Consider the following 22,719-nt stretch of genomic DNA (forward strand, 5'->3'; position numbering starts at 1 on the left):
CTATGCATCATACATATATATATATATATACGTATAAACACACAGACACACACACACATTATTTAATCAAGCATGATAATCGTCTGTGAGTGTTTGCACAGCAGTGTGACTGGAGTTGACTAAATGGGTGGTGATGCTTCTCTGGCAGTTACACTTCAGCTTCCTTAGTCACTTGTTCCTGTTATAACACACACCACAACTTTGCAGCTCAAACAAAAACCATGTGATGACACACACCAGACGTTTTCCACACAGCGAATCCCAGCACCGAGGCAGAAATTAGGAAGAAATAAGTGAGAATTTCATAAGCGTTACGTCGTGAATGTTTCCTTACAGGAAAGAGAGTTTGCAGTGAGTAAGATACAGCACTTTTCTCTTCTTTATTCTGAAACTGCAGCTTGATTAAAGACTCCAGGCACTGAAAGCTGACCTGTTACAGCATGGAGTGGACGTAAAAAAAAAAAAATAAGACACATTGTCAAACAGTTGTATATTGTTTATGAAAACTATTATTTTTTATTTTTCTAAACTCAGTGTTAAACTAAAATTATGTTTATCCCATTTTTTTTCTTTTTTTTGTTGTATTATCACTTCTGTATTTATAAATAACTATATTATTTATATTGAAGGTTTGTACAGTATGTGGCTGTGCTACAATTATTATTATTATTATTATTATTATTATTATTATTATTATTATTATTATTTTGAGCCGATATGTTTTCTCCAATATCTGACACATTTTGTCTAATAATAATAATAATAATAATAATTAACAAGAAAACAAGTATTATTTTTGTTGTTGTTGTTAATGTAATAGAAAAAATAAATTAAATTGTAAAAACTAATTCATAATTAATTCATCCATCCACTAAAACAATGGAGGGAGGGATGTAGGGATAGATGGAAAAGTTGATAAATGGAAAATTTATATCCTGAATTCCTGAGTTTTTTGATATTTCCTGTTAAACTGCTTTGTGACAATGTGCATCATTAAAGAGTTAGAATAAGACTGGATGGATGGATAGGTGAATTGGATGGATGGATGGATGGATGGATGGATAGGTGAATTGGATGGATGGATGGATGGATGGATGGATGGATGGATGGATGGATGGATGGATGCATAGATGGATGGATGGATGCTCAATGCTGGGATGCTGAGAGAAGCTCAATTTTGCACCATAAGGTTATTTTCCTAAACAACATCAGTAAAGCCAGTGAACATATCAGAACCAGTCAAATGAACACAGTATAAAATAATGTGCAGAGATTAATTAAGTCATGCCTAGGCACACTGGATAGGACACAATTATAATTACTTAACTAGAAATGAAGAAAGGAAAGCACTGGTTTGCTTCACAAAACCTTTTTTAAAGAATTACAGTCAGAAATTTGCAGTTTAAGGTTTTCAGTACCGGCACTACAAAACACTGTGTATTGGGATATCAAGAGTTTATGACTTAATATAGAGACTTTTAATGCCACCTTAAAAAATAACACTAAAGCTGGTGCTGAGCCAGCCAGGATGCTGGAGAAATTGGAAATGATTTCTTTTATTACTTTAGACTTTATTACATTAACACATGTACGTGGTTCTATCAGGAAAGTGTTTTACAAACATGACTTTAACAGTCTTAGTGTTTTTTAGCTGTCTCTTTTCCTGTTTTTAAAGCCTAAATCCTATCTAAAAATGACACATTTCTATAAATACCTGCTTCCTCTAATATTAGGTAAAAATGTATTAGGAAATAGATCCAGTTGCTAAATCTCTTGAGGCTGTTGACTTTATAAGATCAGTATTATGGTGGCTCTTGTCTTTCTGAATCATTAACTGGATCTATTAAGTGAATCATTTAATCATTAAGTAAATCCTCAAGAGCCATGTGTCTACATCGTATATCTGTCTAGGCGTGTTCTCTTTGCTCTGCGATTATCTGTTCAGGTGATTGATCGCAGGTACGCACAGGAGTCTGTTAATGTTATTATAACATACCATCATCACACAACTGTTTCATTTACAATGTGATTCTCTGCTTGTTCACGAGCCTAAGATTGTTTACCAGCTCTGTGGATGGATTAGGTTCTATGTCATTAATCATATTTGATGAAAGAGTAAGCAAATTCATTCCAGCTATAGTTTCAGTTGCAGTATGTTACAGGAAAGCATTGAAAATGAAGTAATATTGAAAACAAGAATCATTAATAATTAAGAAACCTAAAAGTAAATTATTAATTTCACAATCTAACCTTCTTGGATTAATAGGGAGGAAAAACTTTTAGAAAGAAATAAAACACTCAGGGTTAAATACACTTACTGCATTTCAAGATGCGAAGAAAGACATGCAGGTATTATTCAAAAATAAATAAATAAATAAAATAAAAGTAAAATAAAGTCCCTATGCCGAAAATGATTCATCGTTTATAATAATTTTTAATGAGCTAAAGAAGAGAAAGTAGAAGCAAACAATGCCTAATACTTATTACCATAATTAGTGATTGATAATAATTCATTACCCAAAAAAAAACAAAACTGTAGTGTAAAATGTTGTAAATTTTGGCACAGTTTTAGAACCACCTAAATTATTCGAAATGTAGCTAACCAAAAAAGGACATTTGTTTTATTTTTTATTTATTTATTTTTTTAATACAGTTACTTTGTAAAGGCTACTGCTACCTGTTTTGCTGAAGTTGTTAATAAATAAACAGAACATTATTGTTTACACAAAAACACGTCCAAACTATCAGGACATTTTATTCATGGGAAATTTTTACACACAGCCTCTATAGATTTCTTTTGTTACCCTCGAGCAGGTTTAATTATAGCTTTCACATGGGTCCTATTGTTCCGTTATGTGGTGAGCTTTTCATTTCGGAAACCAGCGCTGATTGGTGGAACAACTAAAGCTAACAAACAAGTCGAACCATCGCAGAGTTTCAGGAAAGCAAGGCTACGATACTCCAGCATCATACGAAGCATGTTACAACCTGGTGATTAGTTATTATTTTGATAAATGATGTTTATTAATTTTATAGACAGAGTGTCTGTATATGAGTGTAGAAAGGACATTATTCATAATCACACTCTCCGGTGTTTATGATAATTTATATTCACACTCTCTGGTGTCACCCAAATGAGGATGAGGTTCCCTTTAGAGTCTGGTTCCTCTCAAGATTTCTTCCTCTTACCATCCAAGGGAGTTTTTCCTCAACACAGTCGCCTCAGGCTTCCTCATTAGGGATTAACACATCTTGAACTTTAATCTTTTTGTAAATATATTTTCTGTAAAGCTGCTTTGAGACAATGTCCATTGCTGTCCATTGAAGTGATTTATCTCTCTCACACCACAATTCTTATTCTAAAAATGAAACTTTTATCCAATTACCGTTACACAGGAACATACACCGATCATAACATTGCGACCACTGAGAGGTGAAGTGAATAAGACTGATGATCTCCTCATCATGGCACCTGTTAGTGGGTGGGATATATTAGACAGTGAGTCAACATTTTGTCCTCAAAGTTGATGTTAGAAGCAGGAAAAATGGACAAGTGTAAGGATTTGAGCGAGTTTGATGAAGGGCCAAATTGTGATGGCTAGACCACTGGATCAGAGCATCTCCAAAACTGCAGCTCTTGTGGGGTGTTCCTGGTCTGCAGTGGTCAGTATCTATCAAAAGTGGACCAAGGAAGGAACAGTGGTGAACCGTAGGGTCATGGGCGGCCAAGGCTCAGAGAGAAGGCTGGCCCGTGTGATCCGATCCAATAGACGAGCTACTGTTGCTCAAATTGCTGAAAAAGTTAATGCTGATTCTGATAGAAAGGTGTCACAGTGCATCATAGTTTGTTGTCTATGGGGCCGCATAGCCGCAGACCAATCAGGATGCCCATGCTGACCCCTGTTTAATGCTGAAAGCACCAACAATGGGCACGTGAACATCAAAACTGGACCACAGAGCAATGGAAGAAGGTGGCGATGAATCACGTTTTCTTTTAAATCACGTAGTTGGCCAGGTCCTTGGGGATCTTGCAACTTACAGGAATCTGCTGCTAACATCTTGGTGCCAGATACCACAGCACACCTTCAGGGACCTAGTGGAGTCCATGCCTTGATGGGTTTGCTGCTTTGGCAGCAAAATGCGGACCAACACAATATTAGGCAGGTGGTCATAATGTTATGGCTGATTGGTGTATAGGAACATCTGCAAAACTTCCAAAAAAGTTACTTCCTATTTTTGCTTGTGTTATAGCAGTGGTTCACCAATGCAAAAAGTTGCCAAGAGACAGAAAGCCTTTTCTTTGGCTTACAAACTGTTTTTACAGAAAACGCTGACACTTCCTTCCTTTAGCGTTCACTGAGCATCTCCTCACACAGAACTCTACCACATTAACACTTACACATTTCTTGCAGCGCTATTCAGTTTTAGGCTTCGTTTTTGGTGAACAAATACATACATAGTTGTTGCTACAAAAACAATAACCATAACATCTTCCAAGCAATTAGATTCAGGAGTTTAACGGTGGTTGAAGGCTAATGTTTTATCACTAATATCTCAGTATTATAATAATATATAATATCTCTGTTAGCTAGTGTATAAGCTGCTAATAGCTAGCTGGTGATATAGAGAAACATTGACATAGCAGCAGATTGTCTTATTCTCACTTTAACAGCTGTTTTAAATGTTTAACTGCTAGACACCTAATGACTTTACATATATATGATTACAGAGAAAAATGTAGTGATGAATTTGAAAATGTGGTGAGTAGAAAAAAAAAAAAAAAATGCTTCTAAAATGTAAAGAATTTTGTGAAATAAAATACTTTTAAACCAGACTGAAGTACAGTAACATCATGGGTTATTTATTTATTTATTTATTTATTTATTTATTTATTTATTTATGTATTTATGTGTATCTTTGGTATTTTATGGGTAGAGTAACATTGTTTTATTTATTTTTTTATTGTTAGTAGAGTAATATTCTTTTTTATTGTTTTTTTTTGTTTCTCCAGTAGAAGCCTAAAACATTGTTTTAATTTTTTTTTTTTTAGTAGAGTAACATTGTTTTTTTTTTTTTTTTTTTAGTAGAGTAATATTGTTTTATTTTTTTTTTATTTTTAGTAGAGTAATATTGTTGTTTTTTTTAGTAGAGTAATTTTTTTTTTTTAGTAGAGTAATATTGGGATTTTGGGGTTTTTTTCTATCTACAGAACATTAACATTGTTTTATTTTTATTTTTTTAATTTTTAGTAGAGTAACATTGTTTGTTTTTTGTAACTTCAGTAGAGTAACATTGGGGTTTATTTGGTTTGTTTTTTTGTATCTTTAGTAGAGTAACATTGATCCCCCCCTCCCCCCCCCCACACACCCCTACTTCCCACCTCCTTCCTATTTAAGTATGCTACCCAGTTGAGGGTGCCATTAATTACCTACACCTGTGACACACTCGACTCCTTCACTTCCCAAGTTCATTTAAGACTTACCAAACCTGCACCATCTAAAAAATTCAGTTCCCTACTGAACTCTGTCAGAGCCGATTTTAAGCCTTTAACTGAACTGTGTTCTCCAGGTGACATCATGGAGGATTCCTGGTCAAGGATGAAGCTCCAGATCACATCCAAATCCACCGTCAGAGCGTCCTTCACCCAGCAGCTGCATTAGTGTGAAGATAAGTGAACCCGCTGATCTTCTGGCCATGCGTAAGAGGATCTTGGACTTGTTCCTGGTCAACGTGTTGACGTGTGGGCTGGAGATATGCATGGCTACCGGCACCATCTACATCCCGCCCCTCCTCCTGGAGGCCGGAGTGCAGGAACGCTTCATGACCATGGTGCTTGGTGAGTGATTTCTCGCTAATGCACAGCTTTAGCATAGATTATGTTTAGCATTTCAACGTAATCATCCTGAAGCTGGTTCAATTCTTATTTTAAAACATTTCTTTGTTTTCTTGAGAACGTTGAGTTCCAAATTTCTGACTCGGAATTCCAACCTTCAAGTCAATGTGGACGTTTTTCCGGCTAGTCTCTCATTTTGTGTCTTGCCTCACATTTGGGTTTAGCTGAAGGAATTTGTGCACATATTTCCGACTTGAATTTCCAACCTCGAGGCCGAAGGTTTTCCGATTTGCCGTCAGTTGTAGCTTCCACTCCGAAGATGTTTTGTTTAATGCAGCAAAATTCCAAAAATGATGACACAATTCCAGAGAGAATCTGAGAATTTAGGTGGAGGGAGAAACTTTATCATTCCTCTACACTAAAATGCTTTTATATAGTTGGAGTTTTTCAGTAATTGCCAGAAAGCTTCCAAATATCAGACTTAAAAATCTAAATTTGGTGATGAATATGTATTTTTCTTAGTCACATACAACACAAATGGAGTTTCTGGAGTTTTTCCCAAGTGTGAAAATTCAGGGTCTGGCGGGAAAACTTCCTGTTTTTTTTGTTTTTTTTATCATTTTGAACTAAATAAAAATGTTGGTTGTGGTTTCTAGCACTGGTTGGTTTTAGTGTAACAGCTGTGTTGATGTTAAACACCAGCACATCTGGATTTCCCACAATATTCATGTTTTTAGTTGGTTTATTTGGGGAAATCTGGCATGTCCAAAAGCTCCAGCTAGAAATTCCAACCATGTGTCATAAAGTGCTTTCCCCCCCATATGACTTAAAAGCAGACTATTGATCAGTCAGGGGAATTCAGGAGGTGGGAAAAGAAAAAATTTCTAACATTGTTATAATTGTGTGTAATTTTTTTAATACTAATTTTCTTATAAACTATATTTACATAGTTCTCTTGCTAATGTTTCAGCTATCAGAAAAAAGTCCAATTTATTGTTAATATCAGACGTTGGTAATTAATGTTGCTCCTGCATGAATGTAGTATTCATGAACAAGTTGGAACTGGGAACCTGGAAAGAGGTATGTTTTTTTATTTATTTACAATGTTCCTTGCTGTACAGGTGTGGGTCCTGTCCTGGGTTTATTATTCGTCCCTCCGCTGGGTTCGGCGAGTGACAGATGTTGCAGTCGTTATGGCCGCCGACGTCCCTTCATCTGGGCCCTGTGTGTCGGCGTGCTGCTCGGCCTTGTGGTCATTCCTCGTGCTTCCCAGATCGCCTCTCGGGTCTCTGAACAGCGTGGGTACGTTCACATTACCTTAATCATTTAAATGTGTTTCTGTGATTAAATCCGATTGACTCCTGATACCTGGGGCACCCGTCGTCATGACTGGATATGCTATCTTTTACTGGTTTCATATGAATTTCTCTTAGGGGTGTGTAAACTTTTTTGCACATGTGTTAATCATGATGATGATTATTATTATTACTACTATAATTATTTTTTTTTAAACATCTTTTTATCTTGTTGCCTTAAATTCCATCTTTTTGTCTGAGTGCAAAAGTTTGTACCCCCTTGATTTCTGCTTAAATGTTAAGTAATTCATTTCATCGTAAGGGTGCACATATTTTTGCACCCTACTTGTCCAGCAGATGATGTGATATTTGTTGGTCGTTGTCATTTTTTCGAACCAGGTTGGAGCTTCTGCTGTTAGTGTTGTCCATCTGCGTGTTGCAGTTCTGTGGTCAGGCCTGCTTCACCCCTCTGGAGGCACTGGTGTCTGATCTCTTCCCCGGAGAAGCGGACAGCCGCCAGGCGTTCTCCGTCTACTCCATCATGCTCAGCCTGGGAGGATGCATTGGGTATCTGCTCCCAGCCGTGGACTGGACAGGCCTGGGTGCGTCCTCTTACCTGGGAGGCCAGGAGGCCTTCATTTACTTTCTCCTTACTGTGATCTTCCTCTTATGCCTCATGACCACAGCCTTGATTTCTGAGGAGCAGACGGTCAAAACAGTGAACGAGTCGTCCAGGAGATCTCTGAGCTTGTACGCCGTGTGCTGTTGGCCATCCGGGTTGTTCTCCAGGGCTCAGGCGCTGAAGCGTGCTGTGGTTAGCCTGTTCACAGTCATGCCCAGACTCTGGTCATTCTCCAGCCACGTTCCCAGGGTGATCTCTCGGCTGTTTGTGGCTGAGCTGTGCAGCTGGATGGCTCTGATGACGTTCGTGTTGTTTTATACAGACTTTATGGGGGAGGGATTGTATGATGGCGTGCCCAGCGCTAAGCCAGGCTCTCCGGAGAGACTTCGCTATGAGGAAGGTATTGTCTTGACATCACAGTACACTAATGTTAATATTGTTATTAACCTGTTAACTGGTCACTTCTGTCATTTATACACTAAAAGGTTTCATTTCTAAAATTATATTACAATTTTATATATATATTTATATATATATATATATATATATATATATATATATATATATATATTACACGTGTGTGTGTTTTTATTTTTAATACTAATAAAACTATAAAAATAAAATGTACTCTAAAATAATTTAATTAATTTGAATTTATTTAATGATATTATAATTTAATAAATAAATTTTATAAATGTGTAAAATAATAATAATAATACATTTAATAAATTAATAAATGTAATAAAAAAACTAAAAATGAACTTAAATATTAACGAATAAAATAATTAAAATACAATATAATGTAATCTTTATTTATTTATTTTAAAAATAAAAGTTAGAATTCTCTACCTCTGCCTTATTTTTTTTATGCCAATTTTTTCCCTTAAATAAATCCATAGATAATGCTCCTTTTTTTTTCATAAATAAATATTTACTTGCAAGACATCCTTTATTCATTTAGTGAACTTCAAGCTAAGGAATTCTAGAGACACACAATTTTATTTAAAATATAAATTCAACATTATTTAGTGTTTGAACAACAGAGATTGCTACCTAGCAGCTTTCTAAAAATCCAGATGTTGGTTTCAGTCCCTAATGAGGAACCAGACTCGTAGTGGAACCTACGTTTGATAGTGAGACTTTACACTTCCTACGGCTGTATACTGTAATGTTTTGATCGGATTCCCTGTCAGGTGTGCGCATGGCCAGTCTCGGGCTGTTCCTGCAGTGTGTGACCTCGGTGACCTTCTCTATCCTGATGGAGCGGATGGTGGAGCGTGTTGGTGCGCGTGTTCTGTACCTGAGTAGCTTGGGGCTGCTGACGTTCAGCACAGCTGTAATGACCGTCTCGAAGAGCGTCGTCCTGGTGACCGCGATGGCGGCGATGACGGGTTACACCTTCTGTACTCTGCAGATCCTGCCGTACACGCTCACCTGTCTTTACCACGCAGACAAGCAGGTGAGATGCAGCAACAATTCTCTCTCTTACAGAAACATCACACCTGAACAAGCAGCTGCTTCACGTCACATTCATCTATGTGGCCTTTTCCACATGATTTGTTTATTTCTCACATGTTTATTATTGTATGTAATTTTTTACACAAATTCTTTTCCATGATTCATTCATTTTTTGATTTTACGTTTTTCCTCTCATATGATTCATCTAAATTTCATTTGACTCTTTTATTTGACTCTTTCACATGACTCTTTTGATTTATTTTTTCTTCTCACACAGATGTTTTAATGCTAAATATGTTGTCAGTATTCAATCATTTTGTCCTGAGTTCAAAAGTTTGTAACCCCTTGAAATCTTTAAATGTCTTGAGTAATTCATTTCTGTCTGATGGGTGGGGTGTACATATTTTTGCACCCAATAGTCCTGTGATATTTGGTCATATTTTTTTTTTTGAGCATCTTCAGGATATAACGTATGAAAACTTTTACATGTAAATAATATCACATCTCTTTCTTTTTTTTTTTCCCCTCCCCTTCAGGTATTTTTTTCCAGTAGCAGACCCAAACTCCTATCCAGCAGAGAAAGCCTGGTCGAATCGACTCATAAGCAGATTTCTGGCTTGTACCGAGAAACAAACGGATGTTTAAACGGTCACGCTCCAACTCCCTCGGCTGTTTCCCCGTCAATCAATTCCCACGTCTCCCTGTACGTGGACGCATCGTCCGGTTCCTACCAGCCTCAGAGAGGAATGTGTCTGGACATGGCCATCCTGGACAGTGCATATCTCCTGTCTCAGGTCGTCCCATCGCTCTTCATGGGCTCCATCGTGCAGCTCTTCAGCAGCGTCTCCGTCTACATGGTGTGTGCTTCGGTCCTCAGCCTGCTCGCCGTCGTCTTTTCCAGCAGGATCGTCTTCACCAGGCAGGAAATGGAAATGCTAAAGTGACTCTGCTGTAGACTGACTGAACCTTTATAGTGTTTAATGCTATAAATAAATAAGTGCATTCTGTCCAGGGATCAATGCAGCGTTGTCATGCTTCTAAGTGCCTTAAATATGGCTGAGGTCCAAACAGCTGCAATGACTTAAAGGGGTGTGTTTGCTATTCACCAGTTCACTAATCTCTCCCATTTGTGAAGGAATTCTCCATAATCTCTCCCATTCCCAAAGGAATTCTCACTAGTCTCTTCCAATCCCTAAGAAAATCTGACCAGTCTCTCCCGTTCCCAAAAGGAAGTCTCGCCAGTCTCTTTCATTCCCAAAGGAATTCTCAATAGCAATCTCTCCCATTCCCAAAGGAGTTCTCACCAGCCTCTCCCATTTCCAAAGGAATTCTCACCAAATCCCGAAGGATTCTACTCTTGAAAAAATTCTGACCCATGCCTCTTGCTCTTGACAGAATTCTCACAAGGTCATACTTTCCCAATGGAATTCTGACCAATCCTACCTGCTCCTGAACTCTCTCCAACCTCACTAATGAAATTCTGACTCATCTCGCCCACTCCTGATGGAATTCTGGCCTTTTTGTGTGTGTGTATGTGAGAAAATGTGGTATGGGATGTGGAAGTTTAGTATTTGGACTACTAAACAGGTTGTGAGTTAGAATCCCAGCTCTACCAATCTGCCACTGCTGGGCCTCTGAGCAAGGCCCTTAACCCTCAATTGTATAAAATAAGATAAAATGTAAGTCACTCTGGATAAGAGCGTCTGCCAAGTGCCTTCAATCCTTAAATGTGATGAGGAAACCTGCAAAATGTGATCACATGATTCAGACTGAAAGTATAAAATATGTAAATGGTATCACTTCCAGCTTCTTCAAACACATCTGGCTTCATCACTGATGAAGATCGCCTTTTTATAGACGCTACTGGAGAGCATCAGGCTAGTTCACCGAAAGTCTGTAGCAAATTCTTGCCCTGTTTTCACACTAGCAAGAGACGGGTCATGCGAGTCGCTTGTACTAGGTCTCTTGTGGTCATTAAGCGGCGGCTACTGTCGTCTCTTGCTACTGTTATAAGCAACACAATTGGACTCGTGCAGTAATCTGTGTGAAAAATAGTAGTTTTTTTAAATGACCTGTTATATACTAAGCTTCATTAGTAGATTAGCAAAGCAAACTAACTGTACTAGCGATGAACACACTATACTAAACTCTGCTTGTGTGAATGTATTGTATTGTATGTGAGTGTACTGATGGTTAAAGTTGATTTCATTCACAGCCGTTCATAACTTATTTGAATGTATGATGTATTTATTATGGCCTTTGGGCCACTTTATGGAATATGGAGAGCTGAAGTGACATTTTGTTAAAGTTTTGTAAATCATTCAGGTTTAAAAATGATATTTATTTCCAAGTTATTAAGAGATTTTATGACTGGAATGTTGTATAGAATGAGTTCCATTTCATTCTGAATGTACCTCCGTTGATTTAACCACTAATTCATTTGAACTTTGATCTATAGAAGGTTTTCTTGCTTAGCAAAAATATTAAATAATGTGCTTTATATTTTAATCTTTTACTTCCAATTATAGAAGATCCGTAATTTAGAGTTGATGAAGAAAAATTCTTCACAGATGTTTCTCCCCGAAATGGCGACGCCCACTGAGATTTGATTAGCATTTTACGCTAATTCTGCTGTAAATACAGCGATAGGGCTCACTGAGGCCTTTTTCTTGGAAATTTACCATCAGATCTGAGAGAAAGTTTGCTATTTCTCAGTTTGGAGTCGTTTTTAGTGTCATTCTGTCTTTATATTGTCTGCAAAAGATATCTCTACAGACTAGGTAGCAAAATAATAGCCTAGTGCCTGGTTTCCCAGTTGCCTTGCAACTTGTTTAAGGTCCTTATTTCAAAATCAACTTTTAAAAGAAAGAAAAGGCGAATATTTATGACTTAATTGACTATATTTGAGGGAAAGGAGGGTGAAAATCTGGTAATTCTTTTAAAAATAAGAGTTTTTGTGTTTGTTTTGTGAATTAGGATGAACTCTTGCAACCTGCTGTCTTTTATATTGATTTTATTTTAACCCTGCATTATCACAATTTCACCCCAGAGCCTGGATTCTTTGGCGCTATATCTATATCTATCTATATATATATATATATATATATATATATATATATATATATATATATATATATATATATATATATATATATATATATATATATATATATATATATATATATATATATATATATATATATATATATATATAGCGCATGTTTTTTCACATATTAGATAATGTTCATATTCAACTTCACTGAAAGTTGTTGTTTTTAACACTTCAGTGCTAGCAAAAGGTTTATTTTTGTTCCTGTGACACTTCATGAAAAGGTTTTCCTTTGACAATTTGTTCTGCTGACAATTTCACATGCATTAGCCTGCTTTTAGGTAACTTTGTTAAATTATTAAAGGTATATTTATTTATCTATTCGTTGGACATGATGATGGGAATATGGCAAGCTGGAACAGATTTCAGGTCTTCTGATCTTTTAGATCTTCAGCTGTTGTAAATGTAAAGTAAATTATTGTTATAATGGATGTTATACTGTTTCTGGTGACTGCATGTAAATAAAGAAATGTTACATCCATGACTAATTTGGGTCTGAGTTTTTAACAGGAACTAACTGTAGAATTATAATATACACCAATTAAGTATAGCATTGTGAGCGGTGCCAGGTGAAGTAAATAAGACTGATGCTCCACATCATGGCACCTGTTAGTGGGTGGGATATATTAGGCGTCAAGGAAACATGGACAAGCGTAAGGATTTGAGGCCAAATTGTGATGGCTAGATAACTGGATCAGAGCATCTCCAAAACTCTTGTGGGGTGTTCCCGGTCTGCAGTGGTCAGTATCTATCAAAAGTGGTCAAAGGAATGAACAGTGGTGAACCGGAGACATTGTCATGAGCGGTCAAGGCTCATTGATGCACGTGGGGAGAGGAGGCTGGCCCGTGTGATCCGATCCAACAGACGAGCTACTGTTGCTGAAGAAGTTAATACTGGTCCTGATAGAAAGGTGTCAGAATACACAGTGCAGGATGGGTCAGGGCTGTTTTGGCAGCAAAAGGGGGAACAACACAATATTAGTCAGGTAGTCATAATGTTATTCCTGATCGGTGTATATTGGAGTCGGTTTCAAATCCATCACCACGCTGCAATTAAAGTGGAGACAGATTTCAGTAATTCTGTATAGAACTGATCTACACAGATCATCATGTATGCGCTCAGTGGTTTGTTTGATAACTGATAACCTCTTCAGTTATCACTTTATGCACATCACTGAAAGGATGATGAGGAAGGCGAAAAATATTAGAAGAAGGTGCAAAATATTACAGTTTCAGGATTATATTCGGCTAATTATCATTTTCATGATTTTAAAATCAACTATTAAATGTCAAGGCCATCGTACACTCTCGGAAACAAAGAGTACTGACATTGTTCCTTGTAGATAAAGTCTAAGTCGTCTCAAACTGGTTCCAAGAACATGAGAAGGAGTTCACTGTACTTCAGTAGAGCAATTTCTGCTGACAAATCAGCATGTGATACAATCAAGTCAATATAGAACATAACTTCCAAGGAGCATGTTTAAGTTATATGTCACAAATACACTAGATTGCCAAATGTTTTGGGACGTCTGCCTTCACATGCACATGAATGTAATATGGAGTTGTCCAGCCCTTTGCAGCTATAACAGCTTCAATTCTTCTGGGAAGGATTTCCACAAGGTTTAGGAGTGTGTTTATGGAAATTTTTGACCGTTCCTCTAGAAGCCTATTTGTGAGGTCAGGCACTGATGTTGGAACGAGAAGGTCTGGCTCACAGTCTCCACTCTAATTCATCCCAAAGGTGTTGTGTGTGGTTGAGGTCAGGACTCTGTGCAGGCCAGTCAAGTTCCTCCACACCAAACTCACTCATCCATGTCTTTATGGACCTTGCTTTGGTCACTGGTGTGCAGTCATGTTGGAACAGGAAGGGGTCATCCCCAAACTGTTCCCACAAAGCATGAAATTGTCCAAAATGTCTTGGTATGAAGCTGAAGCATTAAGAGTTCCTTTCACTGGAACTAAGGGGCCGAGCCCAACCCCTGAAAAACAACACCTGAACTCAATGATTTGGAGGGATGTCCCAATACTTTTGGCAATATCGTGTAATACAGTAATACAGTGTATAATTGTTGGAGTGAAGTCACGTGCATGTCCCTGAAGTGTGCAAACACTGCAAAGACCAAAGACACGTAATGCGACATAAAATGCTACAGTGCAGGGAAAAATAACCATAGAATACACAATGCAACATGCACGTGCATCCTCTTAGAACGAATGGTTCTGGTCCTCGGTGCAGATAGGTGTGTGTGTGTGCGTGCTGGAAAGCACCCAGGAGTAGCGTGGTGTTCCTAATAAAGTGGCCGGGGAGTGTATTTGTCCACGCACGCGCCCTTGGTGCGCAGCACGTCTCCTTCGGCTCTGTTTTCAGTGTGGCCTCGTGCTCTCGCCTGGCTTTCCTCAAAATAAATAATGCATGAAACGTGGCGGCTCGACCAATCAGACGCGCAGGCTTAAGGCGAGCCTCCAGAACAACAGCCAATCAGAGAGGAGGAACTGGATCCGTGTCGTCATGTGACGGGGGCCTCCGAGAAAATGCCAACATGGAACCGAGGCAAGGACGAGATCTTCTTCAGCTGCAATAATACGAAAAAAGGACCTGCGTCCAGGCCAAGTTTTGTTTAATTACACACAGGAAAGCTCCATCCGTCTCACTTTGAGGTATTTAACAACAATGCGTCGTTTTATTCACGGTTAAAAGCTTAACGTTTAAAGTCGCACGCGGGGCATTGGAAAAGGAAAGGGGGGCGCTTCTCCATGACCCTGCGTAGAAAAAACGCAGACTTTTTCCTTTTTTCCCCCTCCTGGTCATGCGCTTTTCCGTTGATTCACGTGTGCGGGGTATTTTAGGGGCTACTAGCTACGATTTTGTTTTGTTTTTTTCGTTTAAACAAAGCGCAAATTTTTTTGCGCAAACGACATGCGAATCCGGAGCGCTGACGCACTTTTGCGTGACTGGGATCGTGGCGGCGCACGGTTTGCGCAGAACGGACTTTCGAAAAGTAGTGATTTAAAAAATAAATCAAAACAAAAAAAAATCGTGTATAAACAATCGATCATATGTTTATTGGATGTGTGTATATATATATAGTATACATTTAAGTATGTGTTTTGCGAGATAAAAACTAACTAATGAATTAAAGCTTAAACATATGGTGAAGTTTTATAGTCTCAATTTTAATGCATTACAAAAGGCAGGGTGCAAAAGTATTGGCACCCCGCTTTAAAGTCTATGTGTGCGACAAGATTTTTGCTCTTGACTATTGGATAAGGCTTTGCGTTTTATTTTTGGTTTGTCTTTATTTTAATTGTACGTTTTGCATTTATTTTCCTTAGCATTTGATCAGTTTTTCTTTTGCATCAATTTTTCTACAAAAAAAATCATTGATTTCTTTACTAATGTTTTTCTTTTCTGCACAAAACCCATTGCAAGATTGTGTGCCAATTATGTACCATTTGACTATATAATACGGTAATAATTTAGATATTTTTTTAAAAATATTTTGCATATTTACATCTTTTTCTTCACATATTCAGACGTTTTTAAATTATTTATTTATTTGCAAACTTGAAACGAAGATAATAAAAACTCAGATTGCACCATTTTAGTTGGCCATATTATTATTTTTTCCCCGTTATATTAGTATTTATTTAAATTTGTGTGTCCTGTGTTAATATTACATGCACTTTGAAATACTTTGTCTTATTTATTTCCACTATAATTTTATTTCTTTTCCTCCTGTGCTCTAGGGTTATTAAAGGGAGGAATCTGCGTGATCCACCCCCTCACTCACCTGCCTTTATTTTGATCCGGACTGTAATAAATGGTTTCATTAAGTGATAAACCAGTGGCCATCGCTAATGACTCACTTATGCTGCTCACACTGCCCTGCATGGAGGCAGGGGGCAGTGAGACAGGCAGTGAAGGAGGCAGCTCAGCCTCCTGCTCCAGCCCCGAGATGGGCGACACCGCTGCCGGTCTGGGTGAAGAAGAAGAAGACGACGATGAAGAAGAAGAAGAGGATGGACTTCTGAATTTTGACCTGACTTCAGGCCTGGAGGAAGTTTCCAGATTTCCTGATTTCACTTTGCACGTTTCAAACAGCTTCTCTCCGACTCTTGAGGACATCGAGGAGTTCTTGATGGAGAAGATGGAGCAGGTGGAGAAGGGCCTCGGCATTCCAGACGCAGAAGCCGAGCAGGTCATCGATAAAGACGTGGCATCTCCTACGAGTCAGCTGGACAGTACGGCTGTCAAATCTTCCACCCAGACACCTGCTAGTCAGACCGCTAGCGCTACAGCTAGCTCTGCTCCAGTGTTAGTTGGAGCTCCAGTGGTGCTGCAGATTCAACCTGTGCAGATCAGCCACCCGCTTCCCCAAACTAACCCCCCTGCCAACGGAGTGCGGGTGGCCCACCTGGTGCTGAGTGTCCAGGGTGGGCAGAACGTTGCTCTGCTGTACCCTCAGACGCCCTCTGCGACCGTGTTGCCCATCGTGGGTGAGACCGGATGCCAAGACCAAAAGTATGTGAAGATTGCCCCGCTGCCCATCGCCTTTAGGGCAGTCGGCATTGCAGGGACCAGCTTGGTCAAAGCCATCCCTCCACGCCCACCCAGGCCCTCTACGGAAAACCTGCGTGTGCACAAGTGTTCCCATCCAGGGTGCGAGAAGATGTACACCAAGAGCAGCCACCTGAAGGCCCACTTCCGCAGACACACAGGCGAGAAGCCGTACCTGTGTAGCTGGCCAGACTGCGGCTGGAGGTGAGGCTTATTACGGTTCTGTTTTTAGTTATTTAATATTACTGTGTATTTTTAACATTTTTATTATTTAATTTTTTTATAAACTTCATTTGTTTCTTTTTACGGATTTTTTTAACATTATTTTTTCTTTTTCCACTTTTTTTGAAATAATATTTTTTAAATTTTCTCCAGAAGCCTTCTATGCGCGTGACTGCTGTGCAGTGCTGTTTTAAATAGTTTTTTTTAATTAATTGTAAATTGATTTCGCCACTTTATAATGTGTTATTTTATTTATTAAATTTAGTTCAGCCTTCTTTTTAAATTAATTTTATTTTCTTTTTGTTTTACTTGTGTATCTTAAATCATACTATTCAGTCATCTACTAGGAATTATTATTATTATTATTATTTAATTATTTGCTTATAACTACAGTGAAATGTAAAGTGCTGTTTTTTAGTTTTAGTATTTTTTTTTATTCTGTATTATGATCTATGTAGTCATATATTATATAATGTTAATATAGAATCTTATATGATTGTAGATTAATTATTTATTTCAATTAAATACATGAATATGTAGATGTTACACAGTCAGCTCCACAATTATTGGCATCCTTTAACAGAACAGAAACAGAATCCTGGACGAGTTTCGACCAAACGTTAATGCCTTGGGTGCCAATAATTTTGAAACCACAACCATTTGTTCAAAATGGTTGAAATTATAACATACACATTATTCATTATTTACTATTATTTCATTATTTCTTATTAAGATGTACTTTTAAAAACAAGTGTCAAATTTACAACCAGTCATTTTACCATGTGGCTTAAAAATAGGGCAGTGCCAATACTTTTGAAACCATGACTACTGAATTGATTGAACTAATAATAAAGTGATTATATATATATATATATATATATAATATCTATGTAAATCTATAGCTGAATCAAAATATACTTTTTTTTAAAAAATAAATAATTTAATTTATAATATGTAACAACTTCATCTTTTCATGTTCGTAAATAAAACCATTTAGTGCCTATGTGTATTTAACATTAAAATTGTTTTATGTGTTTTTTAATTCATATTATGTGTAAATCTATTCATTTATTTCCATGAAGGGTGCCAATATTTTTGAATATGGCTACAATATAATATATTTCCTTATGTATTTTTTTTCCCCATTATCTGGCTACGATGGTAGGTTCTCCCGGTCGGATGAATTATCCCGTCACCGCCGCTCACACTCGGGAGTGAAGCCTTACAAATGCACGATGTGCGATAAGAAGTTCGCCCGGAGCGACCACCTGTCCAAACACACCAAGGTGCACAGGAGCCCGCGAGCGAGCAGACTGGCCAGACCGAGCGTCTGAAAAAAGCACCGTCCTTCCACTACCAACCTGGAAAAGCTAGATCTTCCTTTATTCTTCACTTCCTTCTTCCTTCCTTCCTGCTCGGTTCTCTCCAGATCTGTGCTTTTCTCGGTGCTAAGCTAACGCTGGCTAACTTGAACCTCAGGGATGTGATTGTCCAGCCCCGAAGCTATGCGCTGCACACTACGCACTACACCCCTTTGTCCGCTTCCTTGGTGTGAATCCGATTTGGGAGAGATTTCCATGCGTATAAATAATCCGGGTTGAGGCTGATAGGGTTACACGGTGCTAAACTGGTGCGTTTTTTGTGAATATTCCCTAGAAATCTGAACGGGAAAGACTCCGTCCGAGCGTGAGCACGTCTCCAGACTGCCTTACATTGACATCCTGTCTTTCCTAAGCTACATGTAAACCTGCTTGTGTATGCTAAAACGCCGAGATCTGGAAATAACATGCACTTCCGTGTCAGTATGGATCGGATAATACGTATGATTATACTATCAATGGAATAGTATCTAATGTATAGCACTTAAGGTAAGATTTTGAAATGTCCTGCCTCTGCAAAATCAATCAATGCATCAATGCAAGGTCCAGTGTGATTGTTTTTTTGTTTTTTTCTTACTTACTTTAATACCTTTTTTTCTTTTTGTACTAATGCCTGATGTTACTGCCTTTCTTTCTTTCTTTCTTCTTCGGTCCAATCACATCCCTGATCAAACCAAATTGCGTCGAAGTGCGTCTATCCTGTGCCTCGCGTCTCTTTCAGATTGTTGAGAGAGGCTAATGCCAAACCAGAGATCCCGGCGATCGGCGGGACTTTGGCGTACAACATTCATTACGTTCAAGGAATTGCCGCTCACGTACTGTAAAAACAAACAAACAAACAGAACACGCAAATAAGCTAAAGACAAGGGGATGCATCGATACTGATACTGGAGTCAGTCTGATACTGTGCTTATGACGTCGTACTGTAGCTATACGCTGTACTCGTAACATCGTAAACCGAAAACTCTAGCCGAAAAACCATGCTAGGTGACGCTAGGTATGTTTTGACAATCAAATAAACAAAAAAAAAACAATTTTTTAACACTGTTTTCAATTGTAATGAAAAACACTTTCCTGATGTCTACTCGATTCGACTCGTGTAGCTAGCTAAGGCACTTCGATTCTAATGATGCAGCTAACGATATAAAGAACGAGACGCCTGTTCACACGTGTTCACGATGGCTAAACAAAAAGCATAACCCCCCCCCCACACACACACACACACGTACGTGTCCTCTCAGTATCAGTATCGCTAACGTTACCGCTTTCCGCAGGAAGAGAAACGGTATCGCTGCATCCCCGTAGGAACAGGATATAAAAAACTTGAGGTTAATAAGCTACGTTTTCCCGAGCAGAGCTATATCGCGTTTCGTTCGATCGAGCAGGAGCAGACGAACGAAGGTTTCAGTTTATGAAGCTATCTTCTTGTGATTGTAAATGAAGTTGTTTGTTTTTTGTTTTTTTTTATTTTAAACACACTCTGTCCTTCCGAGTTTCGTTCTTTGAAAAAGAGCAGATCAGTAGCTTCTAAAGCTTCCTCACTACTCACCATTGCCTTTGCCCTTTTTTGTTATTATTGATTTTTTCTCTCTCTCAGTGTTGTTTAGAGAAATCATGAAAAAAACAAAGCCGCGTCAGAGGTTACAGAGGTAACAGCGAGCTCCGGCTCCGGTGTATGCGCGACTTTACGTTAATTAACACGTGACGGAGTTTGACGGTGCTCACGGAACGAGGGCTTTATGTTCTTTCAGTGCTGTGTTTCATACACACTCGTCAACTTGCCCTCCTTACTTCCTCTTGGCCAGAATCTCACCAGATAATTGGCTGTAGGTCCAGAAATCATATACCTATAAAGTGTTTTATTCCTTTTATACCACGGCTATTTACCACTTACTATACATTCATCTGTTTAAAGTTAACCTGATTTAATCTAATTACTTCCTCTTATCACTTACATTACACTAGCTAGAAACATTCATTCCCTGAACTCCTCTGTTACAACTTCTATCTGTTGCAAAGCCCCGACACTGGAGACTCCTTCCCTATACCTTAAATACAGTGGATCCTCGGCATACGAACTTAATTCATTCTGGAGGCGAGTTCTTAAGGTGAAAATGTGTACTGCAATACGAATTTTCCCATAAGAAATAATGTAAACACTAATGATAATGACCAGCCACGCAAAAATATGCCCAATATTCCCAATACGAAGCGTATGTAAACTGTACGGCTGCTTACAAAGAACTGACCCAAGCCATTCCATGTCAAGGGTCCTCACAGGAAGTCGTACCACTGAGCTTAGGTGAAAAATAGAAGAGAGCCACCAATCTGTCAACAAAAAAACACCCGAAAAATCACCTAGCTTTTGAACGCATGCCGAAGGCGACGTTGGTATCATGGGGTGACTCTTTCCAAACAGCTTTCACTGACTTCGCTCAGCTTTCCACTGACGCTAACAAGTTATGGAAGACTCCCGGACGTACGCGCAACTAAGGCGAAAATTCGTAAGGGAGGACATTCGTATGCCAAGGTTCCACTGTACTCACAGAATTAGCAATTAACAAATCCGTTGATGTGAATGCTGTGACTGGCCGCTGCTCCACTGTCCGAACTTCATTTTCTGACCAGTCAGAATCAGCGCTGTGGTGTAAATGAAAATAACGAGCACATTTAGCTACACTGCCAGTCAGAATCTCTTTAAACTCCCGGATCTCATGTCTCGGGTCGATCTTTTCATTGCAGACCAAATTAAACGATGCTTAATAAGTGAAATGGAAAGAAACTGCAATCTTCTAAACTTTTCTTATAAACCAAACGCTCCGTTAAAGACGGATCTTAGGGTAAAAATTTTAGGTGGTGGCTAAAGTGTTGAATCAGAAAAGCGTGACGATAAAATATCGACGATATCGTGATAAATTCCCACTGAAATATACATTTCTGAGATATTACAGATATTGTGATTAGCTTTTTATAAATATCTGATATTTTTTTTTAATAATTACAAATGTAATTTTTATTAAAAAATATGGTAAAAAGAAATTCTGAATATTTCTGATTTCTTTTTAGCCGTTACAAAAAATGAAAATAAAATAAATTAAAAAATGCATTTTTTTTTAATTATGGTAAATATTTAAAAAGAAAAAGAAAAGTGAAGCCATTTATTTTCATAGATATAAAATCTACAATAAATTATTTGATGCAGATCTATTGTCCTACACTAACTTTTAAATATTTTTTGGTAGAAGTCTCTGTGAACGACGGGATGATATTTTTGGCATGTTACGCATTCTTACTAATTAGAAGGCTAATATTAGTAATTTTACATTACATTTAAATTGTTGTACGTTTTCAATAATCAAAAATTTATTTTGAGGTGAATTGAACCACAGAGCTAAAATACGGCACGTTCCTAAATTTCTGACCGGCGGTGTGGGTATTCACGTGTTCCATTTTCCGTGTTTGTTTCGGACTTCGTTGGAAATTCGTGGGCAAATCGCTAAGAGGAAGTGAATGAGGGCAACGAAAGAACAGCATTGAAACACGCATGCCTTATTATTATTCTCTTCTTTCTGGAAGAGATTTACTCTTTCTTTTTATTATTTTTATTTTCCTTTCCCTAACAACTGCTTCTGACCCCCCACCAACCCCCCCCCCCTCTCTGTATCTCTCTCCCTCTCTCTCTCTCTCTCTCTAACTTCCTCTCTTTCTCTCCATGCCCCCCCTCTCTTCCCTTTCTCTCTCTCTCTCTCTCTTTGTCTCTGTCTCTGTCTCTCTCTCTGTCTCTCTCTCTCTCTCTGTCTGTCTCTCTCTCTGTCTCTCTCTCTCTCTCTCTCTCTCTCTCTCTCATTAATGCATTAACACTTTAATTTCCTCATTAAAGCCATCCAGTATAGCTGCTCAGCTCTGTCTCTGTCTCTCTCTCTCTCTCTCTCTCTCTCTCTCTCTGTCTCGCTCTCTCTCTCTCTCTCTTTGTCTCTCTCTCTCTCTCTTTGTCTCTCTCTCTCTCATTAATGCATTAACACTTTAATTTCCTCATTAAAGCCATCCAGTATAGCTGCTCAGCTCTGTCTCTGTCTCTTTCTCTCTCTCTCTCTCTCTCTTTGTCTCTCTCTCTCTCTCTCTTTGTCTCTCTCTCTCTCTCTCTCTCTCTCTCTCTCTCATTAATGCATTAACACTTTAATTTCCTCATTAAAGCCATCCAGTATAGCTGCTCAGCCGTGTAGCTGGAGATGTCTAGGTTATA

General features: G+C 38.3%; 2 protein-coding genes across 2 annotated transcripts in view; both read left to right on the forward strand.

Annotated features, from left to right (window-relative positions):
• LOC131342244 (solute carrier family 45 member 3) overlaps positions 1–12,300 on the forward strand; it is a 14,614-nt gene extending 2,314 nt beyond the window's left edge. The window contains exons 2-6 of the mRNA XM_058372949.1: positions 5,569–5,836; positions 6,955–7,135; positions 7,528–8,150; positions 8,944–9,209; positions 9,745–12,300. Coding sequence (XP_058228932.1) covers positions 5,695–5,836; positions 6,955–7,135; positions 7,528–8,150; positions 8,944–9,209; positions 9,745–10,152 — 1,620 coding nt within the window. The 5' untranslated portion in view covers positions 5,569–5,694 and the 3' untranslated portion in view covers positions 10,153–12,300. The remainder of the gene's footprint in view (positions 1–5,568; positions 5,837–6,954; positions 7,136–7,527; positions 8,151–8,943; positions 9,210–9,744) is intronic.
• Positions 12,301–14,834: 2,534 nt separating this feature from the next.
• On the forward strand, positions 14,835–22,487 carry si:ch211-117k10.3 (Krueppel-like factor 15). The gene is made up of 3 exons (XM_058374037.1): positions 14,835–14,975; positions 16,065–17,079; positions 18,263–22,487. Exons 2-3 carry the CDS (start codon positions 16,139–16,141, stop codon positions 18,429–18,431), a joined length of 1,110 nt encoding a protein of 369 aa, XP_058230020.1. The 5' UTR covers positions 14,835–14,975; positions 16,065–16,138; the 3' UTR covers positions 18,432–22,487.
• Positions 22,488–22,719: the final 232 nt, after the last annotated feature.

The sequence above is a fragment of the Hemibagrus wyckioides genome, linkage group LG21 (assembly GCF_019097595.1).
Source record: "Hemibagrus wyckioides isolate EC202008001 linkage group LG21, SWU_Hwy_1.0, whole genome shotgun sequence".
Classification (NCBI taxonomy): Eukaryota; Metazoa; Chordata; class Actinopteri; order Siluriformes; family Bagridae; genus Hemibagrus; species Hemibagrus wyckioides.

Bases quoted from the DNA above. Each gene is read 5' to 3' on its own strand.
- si:ch211-117k10.3 (XM_058374037.1), top strand. From the start codon at position 16,139: ATGGTTTCATTAAGTGATAAACCAGTGGCCATCGCTAATGACTCACTT. The intron at 17,080-18,262 runs GTGAGGCTTATT...CTACGATGGTAG, and splicing joins TGGCCAGACTGCGGCTGGAG to GTTCTCCCGGTCGGATGAAT.